Raw genomic sequence first — 19841 nt, 5'->3', positions numbered from 1 at the left:
GAAAAAAAATTCAAATAACCAGTTCTATGAGATGAGGCCATCTAAATCCACTCAAAACTTTAACTTTCAAGGTACTAGATTGAACATGAAACTACACAGGTGCAAAATGTCAGAAAGCCTAATTCTCTGATTGATTGCAATTAGATTGCACACCAACAGCAAACTTTTACCTACCATTTTTCTAAACATGAGTCAAAATCACAGGACCATTGCATCAGAAAGCCCACAAACAAGCAATGTGAGCAGGACCAAGCATTGGTATCTCTCAATCTTTTTTTTTATTTTAGGGCAACCTCACAATTCATTTCAGCAAACACAACAATAACTGAAAAGATATCCTCAAGATAGCAGCACCATCCGATGAAACTGGTCACAAACAGAAACTAAGAATTCTATGTACATTGATGCAAGATTAAGTAAACTTCCTCGTAGAGACAGCACGAATCCCAGCTTACACCTTCAAGTCCTGAAGTCCACACAAGACAGTTGTCTCAAACTCCCATAATCTTTGCATGAGAAAGTCCATAATCAAGCCATGTGAGCAGCACAAAGCATTGTCACTTCACAATTCATTTCAGGAAAAAAAAACAACGATAGAGGCAGTACCATCAAGTCAACACAAAAGGAGCCATCAGGAGAACAGTACCATCAGATGAAACCAAGCAGAAACAGAAACTATGATTTCATATAGATAGAGGCAGCATTAAGCATGGATCCCACTTTACACCACCAAATCAACACAAAAGGAGCCACATTCTGCATCTCCACCGCCATGATGTTAAATCAGAAAATCTAACAGCTTTGCAGCAATGAACCCTACATTTCCATCAGAAACTAAGCTAAGCTTAGGCAAAAATACGCCGATTCCAATGCACTTCTAAGTTTTCCAACAAACCATCCACCTCGTTGGCCTGTTAGTCAGTAAGCAGCATTAGCAAGAACAAGATTGTGATCAAAAGGCAGAACCTTTCCCTTGTTCCTCCGCCTCACGAGTCCACGAATGCCTCACGGCAAGTCGTGGAGCACCCCCATGTCGTCGACGCGGAAGCCCAGGTCGCTGAGGTCGACCGTCTCGTTGATGTCGATGTCGATGTCGATGCCGGTGCCGTCCCTTTCGCCGAGCCCAGCCGCCCCGGCCTCGAGATTGACGGCGGCGGCTGTCGCTTCCTCTTCCTCCTCCGCCTCGGCCCGTGCCCTCCCCTTGAGGCACACCCCGACCTTCCTCCGGGACGTCGGGCGGGTTGGCGTGTCGGTGGATGCGGCGGCGGGGTTCGGGGCGGGGGCGGGGGACGGGGAGGGGGAGGGCGGGGGGCTGAATGGGTGGAACGGGGCGAAGGGCACCCAGGCGTCGGTGGTGGCGGGCGGGCCGAGCGGGAAGAATGCCCAGGTGCAGAAGTACATGTCGGCGCCGGGGACGACGGGCGGCGCGGCGGGAAGCTCGGAGGCGCGGAAGGCGCGGCGGCAGGCCGGGACCGGGCAGCGGAGGCGGAGCCCGAGGTAGGGGCGCGGGTAGAGGTGCACGTGGCAGCAGTGCGGGCACGCCGTCCAGAATGCCTCGCCGTTGCCGCCGGCCGCGGCGGCGGCGCCGACGTGAGCCATCTCCTTGGGGCCTGGGGTGGGGTTTTGCCGTTTTCGGAGGAAACGAGACGTGGTTAGCGAAACTAGGGGGACTCGTGTCCGCGGAGGCTTGTCTTGGTTGCCGTCAGATCGAAATCCAGCACCAGCAGGCAGCAGTATATAGAGGGAAACGAGCACGGCGCGTTGCTGCTGGAATCTTGATTAACAGTAGCCCTGTTCATCGGTTTAACAAAACCGAGGCAGCGTGGGGTATGCGAGAGGCTGCTGCCTCGATGTCCGGGTCCCTCGACATGTACGGGACTCCCTGCAATTTCTCACCACGGTCGATCTCGGCTCCTGATCCGTCCACGCTGAATAAGGTTGCCTTCTGTCCATTCTTGTTTTGTTCTATCTTCCCCTGTCTGCTCCTTTTGTTTCATGGATTGATTCAGCCTTGAACACTAGCTCAGATCGCAGAGAAAGGGACGGATTCAAGATTCAACATATACGAGTGATTGTTCTTGGTTCTTTTTGGAATTTGGACATGGATTTTGAGAACTATGCCTTTGATTTGGTTTGAAAATACTGTATCAGGGTTGCTATATGTACGCTTAGTATTCATGTAGATGAACTTTTGTGTAAATACCCTTGGCTCACCGATGAGATCACTCGGGAGCGTGAGCAAGAACACAGATCAGGAGACGAAGATAGGATCTCAGCAGGAGCAGGCGGATGTCGCCGAAACCCCAAATTCAGTTTACTCGATGACATATATGATATTCGTTGTTCAGGTTCGATACAACATTGGCTTATGTAGCTCAATGCACACAGCCACAGAGGGCCCACACGCAATATTCACACACTCATTTACGCTTTCAGTCACCGCTGACGTACTTGCTTCAGGCGCCTTCTCCTTTGCTGCATCACTTGCATCAGTATTACTGGTGACAACTTTCCCCGCTGGAGAGCTTGCTTGAGGACGTTTGCATCTTCCCAAGTAGCTGCTTCTGGAGGTAGATTTGTCCACTTAACCAACAATTGAGTAACGGTATTGTTACCTTTCTTGACTAGCCTTCTTTCCAGGATTTCTTTAGGTTCTACTTGCTCTTTATCAAGGTCTAGCACTTTTGGTAGGACGGTACACCGGTGTATAGTCAGGTGTATAAGGCTGGTTGGTGGTTACAAAATGCCCAAACGGTAGAAGGTGGCTCTAAAACAAGGCACTTGTCCAAAGAACTTTTAGGGGACTAAGTTGCTAGAATGTTGTGTCTAGCTTATAACCCTTCTATTTATAGGCTTGGGGGTTGGGGCCTTTTCGTGCAAAGAACCAATGGAATCCGGGTCCTTTGGGATGCGATGGTGGGGGTATGAGGTCAAAACCTTCCCTGGTACGAAGGTTCTCCGTACCTAGGGCCAACATGGCGGTCTCGTACGGGGATCTTCCGGACGGGAGGTGGGTGCGGTTGGCCTCCGTACCTAGGGTTGACGCGGACGCTTCCCCCTTTCTCCCTTTAGGAGATGTGTAAGGCCAGCGCCCGCTCTTCTCGGGGCCCACCTTTCACCCGTCTCTCCCAGGGGGGCAACACCTCGGGGGGAGCGAAAGGCTTCTGGGGGAGTCCTGAATGACTCATCCGAAAGCCCTTCCCCCTTTCTCTTCTGGCTATCCTTGTGGCCTCATCGGCGATCCCGTTTCCGTCGTGTTCCGCCCAGGACTCCTACCCGACGGCAACCCTTCGGATCCCGGGTCCAAGGGATCCCCGGAGACTTCCGAGCTTTCGGAAGCCTTCTGGAGGGGATGGTCCCTTCGGACTGCGATCTTAACCCAATTCCCCAAGACATTCACTGTTCCAATCCACAGGTAGAGATGGACGCGGCTTTCGCCAGACGCCTGGCCACCGAGGAGGTCTTAGGCAGCGGTGCTCCTTCGGAGGGTGTCGACACATCGGCCTCTCAACGCACTACCTGGGAGGCTTTCGCTGTGGACCTTGGGCACAGTGTTTTCGTGGGAGGATCTTCGTCGCAATCAAGTGTCGCCCTCCTCGGCAACAACCTTCTAGGGGGCGGCCCGCGTCGTGCTTCGGGGCACGTGCCCATGGGTGTGCTTGCCATAGTTTCTTAGACTATCTCAATCATGGTGACCTAGGCTAGGTGATTTTTTTGCGTGATGCGGCTCCAAAATTGTTAGTTTTGTGTGGTATTTATTTGTGAAGATGATCCCGGAAAGGCGCTCGTATTTTTGTGGCCTGTTTTTGTTTGCTGCGTCGATGTTTCCTAGAAGGGCAACGCATCCGGCCGAGCATAAGCGTCCTTATCCCGAAGGGCATCGCCTTCGAGTGAAGCGGGCATGCGGTAGCTTTGTGGCAGGCGAGAACACCTTTTGGGGGCTATGGCCCTAGAAGGGCCCACGGTTCCCATCGGAAGGCATTGCTTCCAGAAAGGACTGGGTGGGCAGTTCTATGCCGGTGCTCGAGGGCCGCTGCCCTTAGCCGCCCAGTGCGACTCGTCGGAAGGCATCACTTCAGGAGAGGAGCGGACGTGCGGTGCTACGCTAGCACTTGAGAGCTTCAGCCCTTCCGGAAAGGAGAGGGAGTGCGACTCGTCAGAAAGCATCGCTTCCGGAAAGGAGCGGGCGTGCAGTGCTACGCCGGCACTCGAGGGCCTCAGCCCTTTGCCACCCAGTGCGACTCGTCGGAAAGCATCGCTTCCGGAAAGGAGCGGGCGTGCGGTGCTATGCCAGTGCTCGAGGGCCTCAACCCTTTGTCGCCCTGTGTGACTCGTCGGAAAGCATAGCTTCCGAAAAGGAGTGGGCGTGCGGTGCTATGCCGGCGCTCAAGGGCCTCAGCCCTTAGCTACCTAGTGCGACTTGTTGGAAAGCATCACTTTTGGAAAGGAGCGGGCGTGCGGTGCTACACCGGCACTCGAGGGCCTCAGCCCTTTGCCACCCAGTGTGACTCGTCGGAAAGCATCGCTTCCAGAAAGGAGCGGGCGTACGGTGCTATGCCAGTGCTCGAGGGCCTCAACCCTTCGTCGCCCTGTGTGACTCGTCGGAAAGCATTGCTTCCGGAAAGGAGTGGGCGTGCGGTGCTATGCCGGCGCTCGAGGGCCTCAGCCCTTAGCTGCCCAATGCGACTTGTTGGAAAGCATCACTTCCGGAAAAGAGTGGGCGTGCGGTGCTATGCCGGCGCTCGAGGGCCTCAGCCCTTAGCTGCCCAATGCGACTTGTTGGAAAGCATCACTTCTGGAAAGGAGCGGGCGTGCGGTGCTACGCTGGCGCTCGAGGGCCTCAGCTCTGAACTGTTGGGCATGCTCCCCAGGCCCACGAGTAGGCCCTGAACGGCCCACTAAGGGTCATACTCGGACACGATCAAGACAAGGGGCTACGCAGCTGTAGGCGTATCCCGCTCGGATTAGTTAAGTGTGCATAAGGAAACTACTCGGACCACGCCGAGTAGAACTCTGTAATTGTACCTGACTAGGATTCAGACTTGTAACCTTGCCCTCCCGAGTATATAAGGGCGGGCAGGGACCCCCTCAAACAATAACTCCAGTTCATCTAAGATCAATACAACCAAACCCACAGGACGTAGGGTATTACGCGATCTAGCGGCCCGAACCTATCTAAATCATGTTCCTTGCGTCACCATCAACTCCTTGATTCTCGACAGCCCTTACCGCATAAAAGACCACTTAGGGTACCCCCTAGGTGGGTTGCCGGTCTAAAACACCGACAGCTGGCGCGCCAGGTAGGGGAGCTCGTCGAGTTTCTCAGCATGAGCTCAATGGCACATGTCGTCATCAAGCCTGTCTTCATCAACGAAGCAGGCGCAACTTTTGTTTTTGAATTATGGCTCTGTATCGCGGAAAAAATCAGAAGTATCAAATTTCAGCGATCTATGAGAAATAATCAACAGTCAGCGTGAGCGAGAAGTCGACAATTACAACCACTTTCCTGCTTTCACAAATTGGGTAATGAGAACAAGATTATCCGAAAAGTTCAAATCAACAGGAATCACTAAGTATGATGGCAAGCAAGACCCAATTCAATGGCTACGATGCTACTCGTTGGCAGTCCAGGCAGCTGGGGGCAATAATGACACCAAAGTTATCCATTTTCCCATATGCATGGAACCCGCACCTCTGACGTGGCTTGAGTCACTCAAGCCTAGATCAATTGACTCTTGGGCAGACTTGACAAAGACTTTCACCAACAACTATGCCGGCTCCATGGCTAGACTGGGCAACAAGATTGACCTAAGTCAAGTAAAACAGAAAGAAGGCGAAACACTACGCGACTACTTGCGATGATTCTTCGAAAAGAAGGCCACTATAGTTGACATTTCAGAAACAGACATCATCGAGTGCTTTCAGAACGGACTCTATGTAACAACCTAGATTAACACAGCCGAGTTTAATCTTAAGACAAGCCCCTAATCTGGTTGACTCAGTCTTCTTGAGCTATATCGGCTAAGTCTGGTTTTCAGCCCAACCTAGCACCTTAGGAAGGGTCTATCTTTGGAAAGTTGAGCAGGACGCCAAGAAAACTCTTTATAAAAGTTGGAGAACAAAGTCCCTGCTTTTAGCTTTGTTAATTGGACCTTAATCCAATTCGCCTCTGAAGGTTCCCAAATCTGCAGCTCAAATCACCCCGACCCCTGAAACCCGGCAAACCGTCGTTCTCTCTAAGTCCCGAAACCAGTGTTCCTCCAAACTATCGAGCTTTGGATCCCCAAATCCACTGCGTTTTTGGACTCGGTCCAATTACAAGAGTTGGGCCTTGGCCTGAGTTCTACAACTCTTGTTAAGGGAATTGAAGTGGTGCAGTTCGGAAATTGGGAAAGCTAGAGACTGAAATATGGACCCAGAAAAGGGATCCCGCGGATCTATCGGGCAAAGAGCGCCAGAGCGCGCGTGCGCCCTGTTTCAGAGCCCCGCCACCGCGTGGCGTGACCTCACCGGCGAGTGCTGCCTCGCCCAGTCGCCGGCTGCGACACGATGGATCAGCGCGCCTCCTTCCCAATCGCGCGTCGAAGCGCCCTACAGACCTTTTCGTCCCGTCTCGTCTCGCCCGAGACCTTGCCAGCCACGCCAGGCGCCCTGCCACCGCTACGACCGAAGATTGGCCGCTGCCGTGCCGGTCCGCCTCGCCTCCCACGCGCATCTCCTCACCAGGATCCCGGGCCACGCCCCAACACCTTTCAGCTTTTCCGTCGTGCCTCAGTCGCGCTGCCCACGCGCGTGCCCCGTGACGATACCGCCATCGCCAACCACCGCGCAGGCAGTGATAACTCCTTTTCCCCCGCCTCGCTAGTAGCGTGCCCCGGCAAAGCCACTAGTCCCACGCTTGCTAGTGTTGCCGCTTGTCCTGTCACCTCACCTGCAGCGCCCTCGCCTGCAGTGCTCCTCTCTCCCTCCTGTCCGCCGATACCGAGTCGCCGCAACCAATCCGGTGCTTGACGCGACCAGGGACGCGCTCGACCTCACCAGTCCTTTCGTCTGGCAAAACCATGCCTGCCTAGCGCTGTCTTCAGTGCCCAATGCCGTAATATCCTGTCCCCGGAGCTCCGCTTCGCCGGCCAATGGAGACGCCCACCAATCGCCACTGAGGCAAAGCACTCCTTCTCCCTCGATCTTATCCTCACGCCACACGAGCTTGTTAACTTCCACGCAGCTATAAAAGGGGTACCAGAGCCTCTTACCGAAGTTCCTTTCGCCATCTTTGCCCTTGCCGCACCCTCCTCTGTTTCGTGCTCAAGCGCTGCCGCATAAGCTCTTTGAGGAACTCTCTCTCCGCTCAACACCCGCCTTTCCAACCCCACCAACCACTTGCTTTCTTTGCGCTGTGCTAGAGCTCACTTGTTGTCCACAAGAAGCACCGCTGCCGCCAGAGCACCGCCAGACCTCGCCGCCACCTGAGCCTTAGCGCCTTTCATCGTTCCGTCTGAGCTTGCTTCCTCCCGACCCTAAGACTTCGTCAGTAGGCCCAAAGGTAACCTGCCAACCCTTGTCCATCTCGCCCGACCCCTGTCCATTTCGCCCGACCCTATCTGTTTCGCCCAACCCTTGTTCGCCTCACCCGAGGGCTCGGCTGTGACTTTTCTTTTAAATGAGGGTATCTGTGTAAAATTTTAGGGAATTCTCTTTGTTAAGTCTGAGGACCCTGGTACAGTTATTCCTTAGGTTTATCTTTTCTCCAGCCCACTTTAGGCCCATACTGGCCAAGCCACTCCAACTTCCAATCGGCCGACCTTCATCAACTCCGTTCGCCAATCGGTCGAAATACTGTAGCACCAATCGGTCGATTCCCAACTGTAGCTTTTAGCCTGCCGTGTCGGCCAATCTTTTCCTCCTTTGACGCCGATTCAAAACATGTGTCAAAATTCAGCGTCCAGGAGCCTTCTGCTGACATAATAAATTACTCGTTCCTTTCCCTTGAACTCCTGTACCAGCGTCGATCCGATAGCCTATTCGTCGGCTGACAAGTATAATCTGAACGGCTTGTCAGCCTGCAGCGGAACCAACACTGGTGGTGAAACCAGGTATTGCTTGATGTCTTCCAATGTTTTTTGCTATTCTTCTCCCCACACGAATTCCTGATCGGGTTTCAATCTCAACAAAGGTGTGAAGGCTTGAATATGCCCGGACAAGTTGGATATGAACCTTCTGATAAAGTTAACCTTGCTGATTAGGGACTGCAGCTCAGTTTTGTTCTGCGGGGCCACAACTTTATTGATGGTAGCTATAATCTTTAAATTGATTTCTATCTCCGCGCTCATGGACCATGAATCCTAGAAATTGTCCAGTCGAAACACCGAAGGCACATTTGTTCAGGTTCATTTTCAATCCATGCTTCCTTGTGCACTCCAACACTTCTCGCAAATCGGCCAGATGTTCTTGATGTTCTTTTGACTTGACCATGACGTCGTCAATGTAGATTTCCACCAGGACACCTATAAGCTTGTGGAAAATATAATTCATAGCCCGTTGATATGTAGCGTCGGCGTTTTTTAAACCGAAGGTCATCACCACCCACTCGAATAAACCGAGGTGGCCTGGACACCTGAAAGCCGTCTTTGAAATATCTTCTTTGGCCATTAATATTTGATTGTACCCAGCATTACCATCCATGAAACTGATGACTTTATGTCCTGCGGTGGCGTCTATCAAAACATTTGCTGTCGGCATTGGATACCCATCCATCAGCATAGCCTGATTAAGATTCCTAAAGTCAATGCACACGCGCAGCTTCCCATTTTTCTTGTATACGGGTACAATATTGGAAATCCACTCGGCATAACGGCAGTGCCGAATAAATCTTGCTTCAATCAATCTTGTAATCTTGGCCTTTATATCAGGTAGAATTTTAGGGTTGCATCGTCGTGCGGGTTGCTGATACGGCCGATACCCTGGTTTTATAGGCAAACGGTGTTCGACAATGGACCGGTCTAGACCAGGCATCTCCAATGAATCGGCCGACGTAAACCCGTGCCCAAGCTTCCCATCTTCCTGGACGAATTGATCCATCTAATCTAATTCTTCAGAGCTGACTGCTTGGATCGGCTGTAGACCAAAATCGGACACCTTTAGGAAATCGGTATCCCAGGTTCGGCCAGATATGCACTTTACGTGTTCACTGTTCTACTGTTGCGTATCGGCCGCAACAACACTGTAGGCGGAATCGGCGGTGATTATCTCGATGTTGTCACCGACCCACTGGATGAGGCATTGGTGCAACGTAGACGGGACGCAGCAATTCGTGTGTATCCAATCGTGACCGAGCAACATGTTGTAGGATACTTTGCCATTAATGATAAAGAAAGTAGTGGGTAGGGTCTTACTGCTGATGGTGAGGTCGACGCAAAGTGCTCCGTGGGCAGGGGACACGTTGTCTTCAAAATCCTTGAGCATCATGTCTGTCTTGGTCAGATCTTCATCACTTTTGCCCAATTTCCGGAACATAGCATACGGCATGATATTGACCGCAACGCCTGCATCTACAAGTAGCCTGGTGACAGGTCGCCCGTTGACGTGTCCTTTGAGGAATAGGGCTTTGAGATGTTGTCATTTTTCATCCTGGGGTTTCTCAAAAGTGGCTGCCATTGGCTCCAAAGCCAATTGTGCCATTTGCTCCTCTATTCCTGTTGCGTCGTCTCGATAGGCGGGAGCCATAAACTCCATCGGCAAGATGAACACCATGCTGACATCTGCTGCCGACCCCTAATCGTCGTCTTCTTCGTTGTTTTTTCTTTTGGGGCGCCAGACTCGAGACCTGTCGTCATTCTTATCCAACATCTGCCTTCGTTCTTTTTCTTCTTGTTCTCATTAGCGCAGATATTGGATTCTTCATTTCTGGGATTTGGTCATGCCATTGGGGCACCATCTGGGGTTCACCGGTTTGACTGGCGATTTTGCGCGCTCCCAGTCTGGTTCTCGCCCTAGGGGGTTTTCATCCGACACCCTGGTATCGGCCATCTCCTCTAGACGATCACGTGCACTAGCCCTGCCCCCCAGTCGTTCGCACTGGTCAATTCTGCCTCCCAGCCGATCATACTGGTCAACTCTGCCCTCCAGCTGATCACGCACTGAAAGGCGCCGATCCTCTTGTTCGCGCTAGTTTCTGCTGATCGGTTCTGATCCTTGATCCCTAAGCGTGACCTCCTGAATGGGCGAGCGTTTTGATATTGACCGTTGCACTCGGGGCAATTATCGGCTGATGGTAACCGGAGGTTGTTTTTCCTAGCAGTGGATGAAGAATGGGCACAGCTAGTGATCTTCGTGTCGGCGCATCATCTCTTCACGGTGTCTTGAACTTTCCTGCTGCCGCTGATACTTGTTGAGTAAGAATTGGGAGGTGATAGGTCTACGCAATCTCTCTGATCCTTTGCCCTCGTATTCGACCCATCTTTTTGCTTTGACATCCTCAACCGTGGCCTGATTTCTGGGGTCCACGGTGCCGCTTCTCTTAGCTGATTCTGATGTCAACACCTTGGTCTGGAGCGCGTTTCTTCCCGCATCAACCATGTTGGTAGGGAAAGGATGCTGATCAATCTTCATTGGCTTTATTTGCTTTGTCGGAACTTCGAATTTGAGTCTGCCTTGCTCAATGGCCTATTGTATATGCTGCCGAAAGATCTTGCACTCGTTTGTGTCATGAGATGTGGCATTGTGCCATTTGCAATACTTCATCTTTTTGAGCTGCTCGGCCAATGGAATTGTGTGATAAGGTGAAAGCTTGATCTGCCCTTCTTGGAGAAGTAAATCGAAGATTTTGTTGGCCTTTGACGTGTCAAAACTGAATGCTTCTGGTTCTTTCTTTCCAAACGGGCATGATATCGCCATTTTCCCTTTTACCCACTCAGCTAAGCCGATTTCCGCCTCTTCCTCTAATTCAGATCCCTCCAAGTATGCCACCTTCTTCTGAAAATTTCTCCGTTGGTTGAAAGGGCGTACTTCTTGACTAGACCATCGGTGGACAATCTGGCTTAAGCTTTCGAACTCTTGGGAGGCGTATTTCTCTTTGATGTGTGGCAGGAGACCTTGGAAAGCGATATCGGCCAGCTGAGCGTCAGTCAGGACTAGGGTGTAGCACTTGTTCCTAATCTCTCTGAACCTTTGTACGTAGCTGGTCACTGGTTCGTCGCTTCTCTGCCTGAGGCTAGTTAAATCTGAGAGCTTCATCTCGTGGACTCCCGCGTAGAAGTACTTATGGAACTGCTTCTCCAAATCAGCCCAAGTGACGATGGAATTGAGCGGCAGCGTAGTGAACCACTGGAAGGCCGATCCGGATAGGGGTGACGAGAACAATCGTACCCACAGAGCATCTTGTGTGGCGGCTTCTCCGCACTGAATAATGAATCTATTCACATGCTCCACAGTTGATGTGTCATCCAGCCCCGAAAACTTGGCGAAGTCGGGAACCTTGTACCGATGGGGAAACGGCAACAGGTCGTAGGTAGACGGGTATGGCGTCCTGTACGTGTAGGTTTGCACCTTTGGTTTCAAGCCGAACTGATCTTGAATTACTTCCGCTATTCTTACGGTCCAATCTTCCTGATGCTGATGTATGGCCGGTTGAGGAATCAGCACGTGCTGCTGGACCGGCGGTGCGATGGCTGGGTGATGGATCAGAGTATGCTGCAGATTTTGTGGTTGCATGGTCGGCTGAGCAGCCGATAGCTGATGGCGCGAGGGGTCTGCCGTTCCATCGCACCCCTGAGTGCTTCTACAGAGTCTGTCCCCCAGCCGATTTCTGACAAAGCCGACTGATATTGTGGGACCGTCGGCTAACTGGCCGACTGGAATGATGTTTGGATCGGGGATTGTCTGTAGCTAGTTGACTGATCTGGTCCGACCGCTATTGCTGGTGCCCCCCAAGGCACTGAGTGAGACAGCGTGTGCGATTGGTAGCATGGCATACCGTTGTATCCTAGGGGCATCGAAGCGCTGTATCCTCCATGCTGTGTTGGTATCGGCTGAGGAGCCGAGTGAGATGTGCCTGGTAACGCAGAGAAGCCTCTGAATGGAGCTACGATGGGTGGGGCGTACGCTGGTCCTTGATATCCTTGAGCTACTCCGCTGACCAAGGAACTGATGACGGCGTTGTACACCGTGTTGGTTATCATTGAAGATTGGTCGATCATAGCGTGGTAACAGACTGTTGAATCATGTCAGACATTTTTCCCGAATCCTCAACGATGGTGATGTGGCGAGGAGCTGGAAGAGGATCTTTCTTGATGGTCTCCCCGCTTTTGGTACAACTAAAGGATTGCAAGCATGTCTTCTTGTAGTCTTCTAGGTGTCTTGCCAACTCTTCCTTCTAGTCGTCCTCGAGATCTCCTTCCGTAACTTCGATAACGTTGTCTTCGGAGATTTCGGCAGCTTTTGACATGTTCGATGTTGTTTCTGTCCCACCGGGCGTGCTAAAAGTGTGTTGGCACTGAAAATCGGCCGATGACCCTCATCGTCGGACACACGACCCGGGAGAATCTGCTTAACTCTTGTTCGGGTTATTGCCCTGGTGCGATTCGCACGGCGTGCCAGTCAAACTGACCTGTTGATTGACAAGGAAAGAAAAGTATTAAATTCCAGGGGTTTCGATCGGCTAAAGTTCCAATCTGTCTCGAAAAGCATATCAACGAATCGGCCGATTTACTGTAGAGATGACCAGCTATAAAGCAGCCAATGACCACGTAGCGATTACAAAGAAGTAGCTAGAGCAAGTTAAATAACTCTATAGATACAACACTTGAAACAAATCTAATCGGCTATATGGCGATAAACAAGAATGATAGTGATGAAGCCGACAGTTCGAATCTCAAGCTGGATAACTGGTGATAAAACTAGAACAATTGATAAAACCTATAATTCTAGTAAATATCAATAACTGGTGAATAAATCTAAACGAAACGACAGTGATGTGCCCGAAGTTAAAGCTTAGATATTACTCGATAAACGGAACTTACAAATCGGTCGGAGATCGTGTCGATGCATCCCTGCCAACCTGTACGAACTCGTGAAAAGCAAGGGTTTTTGGCGAAGTCGCCGACTTAAAAGTAAAGTGCAAGGAATAAGTAGATTTGTTGTATTGATTGATCTCTTTTACAAACCTCAAGAGGTGGCTATTTATAGCCTGTTACAACTGATTTGCTAACCGACTAGGATCTATCTCAAATTTAAAATAACAATAAATATTCACAAACATAACTCGTATCGGAGTTGGTTATCATATCCCACGGGCCAACCTTCCTCTGTAGCTTAATCTTTTCTCCGGCCCACTTTAGGCCCATACTGGCCAAGCCACTCCAACTTCCAATCGGCCGACCATCATCAATTCCGTTCGCCAATCGGCCAAAATACTGTAGCGCCAATCGTCCGATTCCCAACTGTAGCTTTTAGCCTACCGCGTCAGCCAATCTTTTCCTCCTTTGACGCCGATTCAAAACACATGTCAAAATCCAGCGTCAACAGATGTAAAGGTTTTTTAGGAGTTTCTGGCACCCCTTGGAAATGCATCCCGCTTTCTCACAGCTGGTGGTGAGCATGGAGAAATCAACGATGACCCATATAGACTACCTTCTTACAGTGCTTCAAATACATGCTATCTGTGTCGTCTTAGCAGTGGGTGCAGGCTCGATATCCCTTGTTTGTCTTTCCCGAAAGGTTACTTAGTGCAGGTCAATCATTGATGGTTACGAACAACAGTGCTCGCAGGTTAAACATCTCTTGTTTATCCTCATCCCACACACGTACACCTTCTTCCTTCCAAAGCTGTAAAAGTTCATCAACCAACGGTCTTAGGTACACATCAATGTCGTTGTCGGGTTGCTTTGGGCCTTGGATAAACGCTGGCATCATAATGAACTTCCGTTTCATGCACATCCAAGGAGGAAGGTTAAATATACATAAGGTCACAGGCCAAGTACTATGACTACTACTCAACTCACTGAATGGATTGAATTCATCAATACTTAAACCAAACCTTATGTTTCTTGGATCACCTTCAAACTCCGGGAATGCTCTATCAATTGATCTCCACTGAACCCCATCAGTGGGGTGTCTCAGCATCTTATCTTCCTTACGTTCTTATTTGTGCCATCGCATCAACTTAGCATTCGCCTTGTTCCTAAACAAGTGCTTCAAGCGTGATATTATAGGGAAATACCACATCACTTTCGTGGAAACTCTCTTCCTGGGAGGTTGCCCCTCGACATCACTAGGATCATCTTGCCTAATCTTATACCGCAGTGCTTCGCACACGGGACACACATCCAGATCCTCGTGTTCAGCACTGCGATAGAGGATACAATCATTAGGGCATGCGTGTATTTTCTGAACCTCCAATCCCAGAGGGCAAACAATCTTTTTAGCTTCATATGTTGTGGATGGCAATTGATTATTCTTGGGAAGAATCTTCTTGACAAGTTCCAACATCCCCTGAAATGCCTTATCAGACATACCATTTTTAGCCATCCATTGCATAAATTCTAGTGTGGTACCCAGCTTTTTATGGCCTCCCTGGCAATCTGGGTATAGCAATTTCCTGTGATCATCTACCATGCGTTGCAACTTTGATGCTTCCTTCTGAGTTTCGCAATCTCTATGTGCATCCCTAAGCACCTGACCAAGGTCATCATTATGACCATTTTCTGCAAACTCATCTTCATCAGCCTCACCCATTGTAGTATCTGCAGAAGATTGGCCTATAGCGCAGTCCGGAATGTTATCATCATCCTCCTCCTCTTCACCGTCTTCCATTACAACCCCTCTTTCGCCGTGACGGGTCCAAACCAAATAGTTAGGCGTGAAACTGTATCTAAACAAGTGGCTGTAAATAGTTCCCCAGGAAGCCTTTGAATATCACTTCTGGTTACTGCATTGGGCGCATGGACAAGATATGAACCTGTTCTCTGGCTTGTTCGCTTTGGCCACTTCAAGAAAATTATTCATACCAGCAATAAACACCTTGCTCCGCCTGTCCGCGTTATACATCCATTGCGGGTCCATCTGCATCATATTACGCAAGCCATCAATAAAATGGATTACAATAAAACTATCCATCACATTGCTACAATTTTAGATACAAATACACTAATTAAAATTTTAGAAGCAAACAACATCATACAGTACGACAAACTCAAATATTGCTGAAAGTTTACATAGAAATACACAAATTATTTAGCTCATATTTAATTTACAAATAACTAAACTATTAAAAAATTCAATATTTCCCACATAATGTACTTATTCCAAAAATGGCTAATTGCATATCTCTATCTGAAAAGTACTAAAGTATCAAATTACACCTACAAGTTATATGGCTAATTTATAAGTATTAAAAACACATTTACACTAATTTTTCACTAGTACATAAAATTGAAATAATCTCAATTCTACCTCACATTTACTGTCCATTCTCCCTCACATTCAAACTATCCATCACATTGTAGCTTAAAAACATGTATAAATACAAATCCTCTACATGCTTAATAACAAACAAACTAATTTTTCTCCCTCTCTAAAGTATAAAATAAAGCTTAACAACAATAAATGAATGGAGCATGAAGTAGCTAACCTTCACAACAATTTGGATGGGTGAAATCCCCACGGAAATGAGAAAAAAAATTTCAGCAGCACCTCCCCTAGGTTTGCTTCGGCGCCATGGAGAGGATGAGCTTCTCTATCTTTGTGGAGTGGAGTGGCTCGGGCTGGAGGAGTGGAGGAGGAAGAAAGGGTACTTGTAGATAAGATTTTATCCCGGTTGGTAAATCCAACCCGGATAAAAGATTAGAGCTTTTGTCCCGGTTGGTGGTTACTCCCGGTTGGTATCGCCAACCGGGACAAAAGCTTCAACCTTTTGTCCCGGTTGGAATTACCAACCAGGAGTAAAATGTTTATCCCGGTTGGTAACTCCAACCGGGACAAAAGGTTGGATCTTTTGTCCCGGTTGGTGGCTCCAACCGGAGGCAAAGGGTGGCGCCGTCGATGCCCGAAAACTAACCGTTTTAACCAAGACTAAAGGGTTTTCTATAGTCCCGGTTGTTAAAAAAGAACCGAGAGTAAAGGTGCGCCCTATTCCAGCCTATCGTGGCGCACCCCCTTTTCTCCCGAGCCGAAATTAAACCGAGACTAAAGGGGGTGGGATCTAAAGTTTGTTCTCTAGTAGTGAACAATAAAGCAAGAATCCTATAGATGTGTTAGAGAAAAGATTCTCGAAATCCCCCTACCCGGAAAAGAAAGAAACCATTTGAGTATTGACTCAATCATTGTTGACACCTTTGTATTATTTCTAGATTAACATGTAAAACCTTTCTCATAAGTTGCAGTTGGTAAGATTGAAATTGGAAGCCAAAATATATAGATACATAGATCAACCCCATGGATATTTCAGATTGACATGGCGACTAATTAAAGACTTAAACACGGATCAACCCCACACTGGTAATACTTAAGTGGCAAAAAGAAAGAACTATTAATGAAAGTGATTGGCAACTGAAGTTGATCGAAAGAAAGTTAAAGATGATAGTGGTTGGCAATCCAAGTATTATATATCACAGCAAAATAAAGATAGCAGATCGTCTTCATGTGTATTACTCCATCCGTTCCAAATTGTAGATCGTTTTGATTTTTCTAGGTTCATAAATATTATTATGCACCTAAACATACACTATACCTAGATGCATAATAATATTTATGAACTAATAAAGCTAAAATGACCTACAATTTAGAATGGAGAGAGTATATCAGAAAATGAATAGACGATAGAGTGTGGCGGATCCGCCTCGGATTTGCTTAGTCAAACATGATTAAGCCGCACGATACGCGACACTCATGCCTAAACCAAGTAAACACGAAGTGCCGTCGGATTTCATCCGATTTAACCACTTGAACAGGACTGAATAGCAAACCCACACGAAGGTGAGCGGTTCCAGAGAATACAACAAGTCCACCGAGTTAACAAATGAACTATTTAGTTTGGCCATGAAACAACATCAGAGTTTACAAGTTCATAAGAAAAACAACAAAAAGGTAAAACAACTAGCGGAAGCTAACTCGTTGGGGTCGGACATCCCTGGTGAGGCCAACCGAGACATCAGTGATCCCTCTCCTCGCCGTCCAAGGAGGGATCCCACTCAACCGTCCAACCCGGAGGGAGTTGGGGTGGCCAAGTGCCAGCAGAGGGAGGCTCAGAGGCAGCAACTTCACCTGAAAAAGAAGAGCCACAACAAGGCTGAGCTACTAAGCTCAACAAGACTTAACCGACAGGGAGTACGCTACTCCACCTCTTCTAGACATGCAAGGCTTTTTGGCTGAGGAGTTTGTTTGCCAAAAGCGCTAGGCTTATCCTTACTTTCAAGTTTTAGCTCCAGTTCTAAGTTCATTATTCGGTCTAAGTTTGCAATCTACTCTAAACAGACATAGAACCAACCAAGGTATACATCATCATCAAGACCATGTCATCATAAAATTCCTTTATTACTCAGGGTGACATAGCGATCAAGCAGTCTCAAACTGTGAGAGGCAGACGAATCGATTCGGGTTTCTTAACCATGCATGGCGAATCTAATCTCACGACATCCACGCACCATAAGGGTCGCTTCCTGTGTCGGTCGTTCCCATCAATTCCCAGGCGCGTGTCAGGTCCAAACTTCCCTTGGCATGCAATGCTCCACAGTCCCAGTCTCTACCGTACTGTGACCGCACTTGCACCCACATGATGCACCATGGGAACCTCATTCCAGGGACAGCAGGGGTATAAGCCATGCCCTAGTTCAATCAGGTACTAGGCTTCCCCATCCCATACTAGGTATGAGATTAGTACTTTCAAACACTTGATCACGAACACCACCACTGTCGGGCCTTAGCAAGTTTCATAGACAGACGGGGCGATCAGCCGACCACCAAAGAATTACCCAAAACCCTGCCCCGTCCATCGTCCTTATAGTTGTAATAGAAGGGAAACAACCAACTCCTATAACTCGCGAGTGACAGGAAATCACTCGGCTTTTACCGTTTCCTAATTAAGCAAAGCATCTACTCGGTCCAACAGCTAGTGATCAGATCAAGGGATCTAAGTTATGCATCTATGGTTCCAAACAACTCCTATACGTAAATGCACAAGCATGTTAAAGAAGGCATGCGCAAGTTTGGTAAAACATAGGGAAACCATGCATCCGGGGCTTGCCTTCGAGCAAGGAGGAGGGAAACTGCTCGTCTGCGTGGGCAGCTTCGGCTTCTGGAGGTAAGAGCTCGGCTACACCTTCTTCTTCTGGCGCCGGGTGCAGCTCGTAGAAGCCGTTGGCGAGACGCAGATCTACACGAATGCAATGCATTGGTTAGCATTTAGACGGTTAATTCAACAGCAACACTTGCAAGTTTGAGCCCAGAAACTTGTGGCAAGTTACAGAAGGGTGGGGAGGTTCGATGGAGTCGATGGAGATCAAGGTATAAGGGTCGGATGGGGAGGAACTTATGATCTGACCCTTAATCTAGAGGAATAGATGTGCTAGGGGTCCTCAGATGTAACGCTGAAAAGTCCCCAAGTTTTATACATACACCCTCGGTTCAAGGAAAAAGATACAGCCGAGCCCTCGGGCGAGGCGGAGAAAGGTCGGCGGAACAGACAGGGTCGGGCGAGACGGAACCGGGGTCGGGCGAATAGGAGGGGTCGGACGAGGCGAACAAGGGTCGGTAGCTTACCTTCGTCTTACAGATGAGGCTTGGGCGGAAAGACTAAGGGGCTTGGGACAGCGGCGAGGATGTCTGGTGGTATTCCGACGGCGGCGGTGCTTCTTGCGGATCACAAGCCAACTCTTGTGCGGCACGGGGAGCAGAGGCTCGTGGATTGGGGGAAGGTGGTGTTTAAGCGGAGAGGAGAGATCCTCAGACTTAGGTGGTGGCGCTGTGAGCACGAACAGGGGGCAAACGGGAGGGCAGCGATGGCAAAGGGAACTCCGACGGGGCTCCGGCATTCCATTTTATAGCTGCTCGGAAGAGAGAAGGGGAAGCGGCGCGAAGGCCGGGGAAGAAGCGATGGAGTGCTCTGCCGGGGCGGCGATTGAGCGAGGAGGGCGGTGGAGCAGGACTTCAAGGATGACACCGGCGGTCATTGGGCACCGATGTCAGGGCGGCGCAGGCGCGGGTTTGCCGGTGGTTGAGATTTGGCGGAGGTGAGCGTCGTCGTGCGGTGGATCTGATGGAAGTGACCGGGGAAATGGCGCTAGAAACGAGAGTGCACAGGTGAGAAGACAGGCGGCTGCGGTCGCGCGGGCGAGCGCGGAGCAATAGATTGTCAGGGCGGAGCTTCTAACAAGGCGGAAAAGGAGCTGTCGCTGCCGCGGTCTGGGTTGGCGGAGGAGGAATCGTCGCGTAGCGAGGGCCGGGGCGGCGCGACTGTGGAGAGGTGACAGAAAAGACGGGCGGCATCGGGCTCTGCAGCCGGGATCTGGCGATGTGATGATGGGCGCGGGCGGCGAGGTGCTGCAGAAAGGGTAGCAGAGGAGCTTCCGCCGCGATTGGGGAAGAGGGCGCGAGAATCCATCCGGTCGTGGCCGGCGACGAGGCAGAGCGGCGGGCGTCGGAGGAGTTGAGCCACGCGGCTAGGGAACTCTGAGGCGGGCATGCAACTCGAGTGCGCCGGTCGCGGGAGATCTGGGAGAAAGATCTCATGGGTCCACCGGTTAGTCTCGGTGGTCCACGGCTCGAATTGAAGGGCGGCATTGTGGGATGACTTAGAAAGATCCGAAGGTGGGTTGGGGGTCGGCGGGGTTGGAACTGGGAAAACACGGCGA

The 19841-nt window shown here is 49.9% G+C and overlaps 1 protein-coding gene across 1 annotated transcript; it reads right to left on the bottom strand.

The window, feature by feature from the left end:
- Positions 1 to 254: 254 nt before the first annotated feature.
- LOC117840098 (uncharacterized) lies at positions 255 to 1992 on the bottom strand. The gene has a single exon (XM_034720555.2). It carries the CDS (start codon positions 1597 to 1599, stop codon positions 1006 to 1008), a length of 594 nt encoding a protein of 197 aa, XP_034576446.1. The 5' UTR covers positions 1600 to 1992; the 3' UTR covers positions 255 to 1005.
- Positions 1993 to 19841: the final 17849 nt, after the last annotated feature.

Source organism: Setaria viridis, chromosome 9 (assembly GCF_005286985.2).
Source record: "Setaria viridis chromosome 9, Setaria_viridis_v4.0, whole genome shotgun sequence".
Lineage (NCBI taxonomy): Eukaryota > Viridiplantae > Streptophyta > Magnoliopsida > Poales > Poaceae > Setaria > Setaria viridis.
This window is presented reverse-complemented; position numbering and strand designations above follow the sequence as displayed.

Coding starts and splice junctions, on each gene's coding strand:
- LOC117840098 (XM_034720555.2), bottom strand. CDS start 1,599: ATGGCTCACGTCGGCGCCGCCGCCGCGGCCGGCGGCAACGGCGAGGCA.